The sequence below is a fragment of the Cyphomyrmex costatus genome, unplaced genomic scaffold (genome assembly GCF_001594065.2).
Source record: "Cyphomyrmex costatus isolate MS0001 unplaced genomic scaffold, Ccosl1.0 scaffold124, whole genome shotgun sequence".
Lineage (NCBI taxonomy): Eukaryota > Metazoa > Arthropoda > Insecta > Hymenoptera > Formicidae > Cyphomyrmex > Cyphomyrmex costatus.
This window is the reverse complement of record NW_017275218.1, coordinates 398,522-406,312: the sequence shown is the minus strand read 5'-3', so window position 1 is coordinate 406,312 and position 7,791 is coordinate 398,522. Positions and strand designations below refer to the sequence as shown.

Genomic DNA, 7,791 nt, shown 5'->3' with positions numbered 1-7,791 from the left:
TATAGTGCGATCGTAGTAGAGGATTTTTGGTCGTTCGTCCAGTTATACACTTAATAGGGTAGTAATCAACCGAGAGAACCCCCTGCTCGTGATATACTTGGACAGTACGTCGGTACCTCGACGTACCGATGTATGCCGGATGTGCTGATATTCGCTGAATATCCCTCTCGGGTGCATCTACGAGGGAAACAAACGAGGGAACGACTGACGGCGCGACATTTGTTTTAATCGCGCCATTGATGCAGTTTCGCGTCGCGGCAGCGCACCGCCGTTTCCGCATCTCGCCGCCGCGAGTGATCACGTTGTGCTCCAGAAGAGGAAGAAGAGCGGGCGAAATGTCAAAGTGAGAAACAACCGTATGGGCGATCGTAGCATGGCACTGTCTCGTACGAACGAAGTGCAGATTTACTCAGGTATCTATCCTTTCTCTTTCTTTGGCGGCGTAGAATTGCATAAAGAAAATAGCACTGACTCGAAGCCATGAAAATTGCACGTATCCTTTAGTCACCGTAGAGAAAGGGCTGTACCCTTCTGTTAGAGAAAATTGCAATAAATTTGCGGTATTCGGTGTTTAGAAATGTACACTATTCTCGGTTTTGAACAATACGTTACTTAACGATATTTAGTTTCTCTTCTTTTACCAAGAAGACACATTACTCCTTTCAGTATTTAACTGTTAAACTCTATTTCTTTGCACAAACGGGAGGGGTTCCGGGGGTCTACTAAAATTCCATTTAAAAACTTGTTTCTGGCGAAATTTTGTAAAAAGTCTGTCGTACACATGATTGAAATGCTATTACATCGGCCACACAATTTTTCTTTTTTTTTATTTTCATCCAACAATCTGCCGGATGTCTGGCCTCGAATGAAAGTGAAAATGTAGGTGGTGCGTCGGCGCTTTAATATATATAGAAACAAACAGATAGATAGCGCGAGAAAGGGTGAGAGGAGGGCGGAAGACGGGAAGAGAGAGAACAATTTCGTAGTTTCTTAAGAGTCGTGCGACTTGTTGGCATATCGCCAGAATCTAAAAGCATCTACAACGCACGTACGTTGTGACACATCGTAAACATCGATAGGCTCCGGAGGAGAAACCAAGCTAAATCGCCCGGCGCGAAAGGAGAAGGATAGAGATTGTTGAAAAAAATGAAATCCGTATCGCTAATCACTCGCGAAGCGACGACGACGCGACGCAACGCGACGCGACGCGCGGCGTCTAAAAATAATCACTGCTTCGGAATGCCCGGCACGCTTCTCCTTCTCTCGTAACGATCCCTTTTGTGTCTCCATAATCGCACTCTTAAACCGGTGAGATTCGACCTTTCTAGTCTTAGGTATTTAAATCATCAGATCTAACGGTGGTATTCGAATTCCAATAACTAGACTTGAGGTCTATTTTTTTTTAGCTTATGCACGCACTTTTTGTATAAACAGAAAAACATTATTTTAAGAAAACGCTAAGAAAAGTGATTGCTTAATTTATTTTCTTTGTTTTAAGTTACCTTTAACAAACAATATTTTCTTATTATAGTAATAATTTTAAAATATACTTAACTTTTTTTTAATATTACAAAATTAATCAAAACGACTTTATATGATAAACAAGTTTAATTCCTTTTAATTTAGCAATTTTTTGATTCAAGTATTAAACTAAACTAGTATATATATTCAGAATATATTTTGAATAAGTTTGATGTTTGTGATGTGAACTAATGATAGAGTTGTGGATATGTAACCACTTGAAACACTTCAAACGAATCATTATTTACGTATAGTATTTTTCTGTGGCTACATGGAAAGAATTTTGCTGAAATATTTAAAAATTTAGATAGATATAAATTTAAAAATAATTTTCTTGAATTATGCAAAATAATTAGGTAGGACTTTCGATTATAACGAGCATTGCTACAAAAAGTTTTGGCATTCTAGTAACCAGAGCTTAAACGTCCTATTTTACTGGTTGAATAAAATTATTGTCAGATATGTATGCAGCTAACTTTTCAGATACTTTAATAAATAATTTTTTTCCATGTAAGTGATGAAATAGACATACATTTGGCGTTTGGCAAAAGTAGGAAGGAAAATTCTGCAGCAACGGAAAAGAAATATATTGTAGGATTAAAGACCCTCGTCGTCCAAAACAATACAATATATTTTTAGAAAATATGAAATATGTATAAGCCCTCAAAAAATCTCTACAAGGATTACATTAGATGATTTAAGAAAGGAAATTTTTACGATTTTTACCACATTTGAAAACAATGTTACAGAGAAAAAGATACGATTATGTTAGAAAACTGGTATGATATATAATATTGGCATGCAGGCAGCACATTTTTTCAAATTTTTAACGAGTCAAGGCTGTGCGAAAAAGATGAACCGTAAAAATACGACAACCCGACAATAGAACATCTTATAAAAGGTCTACAAGACCGGGAATAAGAAAAAAAAAAACAACTAACGTAAATTTTGCCGACATTGTAATTTTCGCATTCAAAAAATTAACAACTCGTTATATTTCATTTTTCACCATTTTTGCGACTGGCAAATATTTCGCATACGATATTGTGTCAAATTTTTGTTTACTGCGAAAATTGTCTCTCTTTAGCCGAAATTCATATATAATATAAAAATATACAGATTTCAAAGAAATAAATCTAAATCAAGTGATTAAAGTTAATACGAACTAGATTATTGTGTATAAAAAATGTTTGTATTTATTCTTTTACTAATATTAATAATATTGTGTAATCTTCTGACGTATTTATTTTGTTTAAAATTAATTCAAAAATTTAAGTTGACCGTTTGGGGTGTACGATTTATATTTTAAATTCGACACATTTTTTCCAACCGTACAGTCGATGAAATATCCAGTGTAAGTTCACAAGTTCACAATAACTCGCAATAGATACTCATACTTGACTATTATACCACAACTGGATATTTTATTAGTATGACAATTGCAATTTTAATTTCGACACTAATAGTTTAAGTATTCTTCCAAATACTGAGACGTTTTGTTAATTTTACACTCTTGGATTACTATCTTCGACTAATTTTCGCGACATGAAATTCAGCAATTGATTGATGTATGTATTACAATATCATTAATTTGTGAAATCTCAGTGATATATTAAAGGAGATCCGAAATGAATAAATAGAAACATACGGCTTAATTTAAGATTTAGCCTGTATTAGTCCAAGAAAAATGCATTATCTTCAAGAGAAAGTATTCACGTAAAGTAAAACTATAAGGGTTGCGACCAATTAGGGAGTAGACGCAAGCGGGGGTGGTACTCCTGCCGTCGCGTTGCCAAGAAACGGCGACTGTAGGCTGTAAAGGATCGCCGTTAAGAGAATTTTAGGGTAGTGGGAAGAAAGGGGAGTAAGAGACCGTACGCACTTTTATTGATTCAAAACCGACGTTACTCTCTAAATAATCTATTGATTAGCCTGCAACAATCGAACATGGATTTTTATCATTTATCGTCTCCTTATGCGATTCTATCTCGTTAAAAAAGGCTCGGAAAGACATTCGAAAGTGTTTTTCTTTTGCGAATGATTGCCTGAACGCTCTTTGAAGTATCCTTTGAATTCGCATACGTTAAATACCCCTTTGGATTACATAAGAGAAACCTCTAAATGTTAACTGACAAAGATGCCTGTGACGTCAATTCGCATTCTAAAGAAGAAACCTTTTCTGACTTTCGAAAAAGGATTTGCGGCAACCTATGTTCCGGTGTCCGCTCGATTGTGAATTAATCGCACACATTTGTCAGGGAACGAAAGACGTAAATCTGAGGATATAAATTTACGTCACATCCTTCACATATCTACATTATTTAAAAAAGTACAGTCTTAATATATAGTTTTTTTTTTATTATTATAATACCTAAACGAGTAATTCAATTGTCTGTTTATTCCTGTTCACTCATCTTAGATTGTGCATCAGAAACAAGAAAATACAAAATAAAAGTTTTTGCAAAATATGTGTATTTCTAAGATAATATGTTTCAACGAAACAATACTTACACAAACAATATAGCCGATTTGTCAAAAAAAAAAAAAAAACATCTAGAAATTAATTATAACAGATTATGATATTTTTTTCTTTCAACTGCGTGCAAAGTTTTGCGTGTATCCACTAAAAGAGAAGCTATACCTATAATGTTGAATAAATTACTGCCGTTACGTGTATATAATAAAGATACGTAAATTGTAATGTGACCTATAATTTGTGTTTTCGTTTTCACTGTTTATTTATAAATACGGCTCTCTTTCCGTTTTAGTTCGGGAAAAACGGTTCACAACCAAGTAAAACACGCATACACGCGCGCACACACATTGTATCTTTAAAAAATACAGAAATCTTTGGTTTCTTTAATTTAAAAATTATAATCTTTATGTTACTATGTACATTATTATTATATAATTTGAAACACTAACTCTGTTCACTTAGAATATCTCCGCTATTTTTAGAAATATGAAATAATTTATTTACTGAAACTAATACAGCATCAGGAAAGGTATAATATATTATTAATAATCTTCCTATGAGTGGAGACGCTTCAAAAATTTCAATATCATCTCCATTTTTTAAATGGAATTATGTGATTTTTTACGTAGTATGATTTTTCTAATTATTCTGCATAAGTATTAAGCTAGAGGTATAAGAAAAATCGGTGTAATTTAAATTACGAGACATTTTATACTTTATTCTGGCATATTTTGACATAAAATGTTGAATATCTTGTAAAACTGTTAATATTTTGATAAATATACTTTAATACTTTTATGTGAACAAGATAATGAGATGAATTAATTAGTATAAAGAAAATACATATAGTTGCTTCAAAAAAATATACAAAATGGATATTTTTATAGATAAGCGACTATATTATTTTCTTTACACCAATTGTGATTCACCTAATGAGGTGAGTAATGACTCGATTCATAAAAAAAATAATAGTTTACGATAATATTTAACATTTTATGCCAACATGTGACAGAATTAAGTATAAATATTTCGACTCTGAGCCTTTTTATCTTATACATTTTATAAATATTTCAACCACTATTTATTTTTCGATACTTTTATCTTAATGTTTTTATACGTAGAATAACTAGAGGAATCATATATTACGTAAAAAAAGATTATATAAATTCATTAAAAATACGTTGACCCCTGAAATCTCTGAAACGCTTTCAGTCATAGAAAAATCATTAGTAGGGTATTATATACCCCTCTTGATGCTGTACAACATTAGAGTAAATAAATTATTCCATATCTCTAAAAATAGCGGAAGTATTCCAGGTAGACAGAATTAATGCTCCCCACCTTGGATATTTATAATTAAAACTAAGTTACGTTGGCATTAGCAATGGATCAAAATATGGTCTACAAATCCTTACCCCTGAAAAAAATTCCGGTGAAAGCTACAAAAGTATACAACTAAGTTACATATAATTATACAGGGTGCATTTCAATATATGAAATTATAAGTTTTATTTATTATTTTATAAAATGCTACATGCTCTTTTATCTTCAACATAAAATATACATGACGTTATAATTTGTAATACCGTGACTATCTTATCCCTAAAAGTTAAGTTTAAGATAACTGATGCATATGTTATAATATTTTAATAATATTAAATTAAAAAAAATTTTCTTTTTAATTTTGATTACATTACTTTAAGTTTTATAGTGAAACGCTTATACCAAATGTGCCATTAAAAAATAACAAAAATAAAGTATGCTTTTTGCATTTAAAAAACTATGATTTTTTTTTATTAGAGTTTACATTTTTCATAATTGTTCTGTATTCTTATTCCATATCTTCCTTTCTCCTCTTCAACTCCTTAACTATCTCTTTCCACAATTTCCTTGAGGTATTACCTTTCACAAGATCTAAATCTTCATTTCATAACTTTGCTCCGTATATTACCTTCTCCATGCATATCTAAATATAATTTGCAAGAATTTTTTATGTGTCTTCTTGCTTCTGATGTCGCAGTCTGAGATAATAGTGCAGATGAGAGAGAAAAAAAGGCTCAATTATTAAAATTTGACTGTTCGAAATTATGACCATGCAAATTCACAGCCTTATTGACGAATGTTCCTTTCGATCTCGACATTCTGATAAACATGAGTACATGCACGCCGATAAAGTCGTTGGCCTCAAAGTCAAAGAGGCGGTACATCGTAGACGCGTAGGTGGAGAGCCGAAGCTTTATGAATGAACTCTCGCGTAGTCAAGAGTGTGAGTGAATGGAGGAGGATCCAGTAACCTCACCTCACGTGCGAGCGACATGTGTGGGAGGGCAAGTTGAGAGTGGTAGGGAGAAGAGAGGAACACAGAAAGAAAGAGAGAGGAAAAAGCGCGGGAAGCATCTGAGAGAGAGAGAGAGAGAGAGAGTGAGGGAGGGAAGTCTTTGGATTCGGAGATTGTTCATGCAATCATCTCATATCTACCCTCCATTTACGCTAATCTTACTGAATTATTTCGATAGTATAACGGCCGACGGATATTTTTGATATTTCCCAAATTATTATCCGTACATTTACATTTTACTCCATATACATAAGGTAGAAATGATAAAAAATGTGTTTTAGTGCATGAAAAATCTAAAAATTTAGATAGATACCGAAAATAATTTGTCGGACCATCAAAGTAATAGAATAGAATGTTGAAACTTTTTACAACGTTGCTCATCACACCTGATAAGATTGCTACGTGATTATTTTAACGACCCAACAAAATTGCCTTCAGTATTTAGCCAAATTTTTAGATACTTTAGCAAAGTAATCTATTCCGCGTAATCATTTTACGCGTAATTATACTCTCACGAGTTAACGTATATATATATATGTGTGTATGTATATGTTTCTCCATTAAGTCCAGGATTCCTGATCAGTCAGTACCTGGGCATGATGCAAGATCCCGAGAATAGCACTCAACTTGACGCACCGCAGAGGATGTTTTCTATGTTCGACCCGACGACGACTGGATTACCGCCGATGACCCAGGAACAGCTGATCGCTGCTAATCAAAGAATGGGTATGGCTCTACTATCAGCCGCAAGACTTCCCGTATCGTTACACGCCAGCCTTGCCGTGTCTCCGTCGATCTACCCGTCTCCGCAGGATCTCTTCGGGAGTTGGATACCGCGAATCGCATCTTCGCCGCCTTCTCCTCTTCGCCCACTGCCAGAAGTTTCACCAGCCCCCAATATGAAACCCTCGTCCCGGCGCAATAACAATAACAACAACAACAATAATAACAATAACGACAACAGTGACAACAACAATATGAACGATGACGATAGGATCGTGAGGAGAGGTCGTGCCGCGAAGAGGAAACCCACTAAATCGAAAGTAGAGGCTGCGACGGAAGGTGCGGACCCGATCAGTCCTTCGATCAGTCCTGAGACGACGAAGGATAGCAAAGATAAGGTCTTCACTTGTGGAGTGTGCCAGAGATCTTTCGGATACAAGCATGTGCTCCAGAATCACGAACGCACGCATACGGGTGAAAAGCCTTTCCAGTGCAGAGAATGTCAGAAAAGGTAAGCCTCCGCAATCGATCGTCTTTTCTCGCGATTTCTCCAAATTACGACAGATAAAAATCTTCGCGAAACAAATCATCATGTAACATCAATTTAAAGAGACGACGTTTTATGAGAGAAAAAGTGTTTGATGTTTGTACCTGTAACTGCACGATAAAGTAATTATCGCTAGGCGCTCTATTTATACAATATATATGTAATATATATATATATATATATATA

General features: G+C 34.3%; 1 protein-coding gene across 2 annotated transcripts in view; it reads left to right on the top strand.

Annotated features, from left to right (window-relative positions):
- The first annotated feature begins 397 nt into the window (after positions 1 to 397).
- Kr (krueppel) overlaps positions 398 to 7,791 on the top strand; it is a 17,685-nt gene continuing 10,291 nt past the window's right edge. For both annotated transcript variants that reach the window (XR_001940987.1, XM_018550610.1), the window contains exons 1-2: positions 398 to 413; positions 6,901 to 7,569. Coding sequence is in view for 1 of the 2 variants with exons in the window: in XM_018550610.1 (XP_018406112.1) it covers positions 6,932 to 7,569 (638 nt within the window). In the remaining variant the exon portion in view is untranslated. The remainder of the gene's footprint in view (positions 414 to 6,900; positions 7,570 to 7,791) is intronic.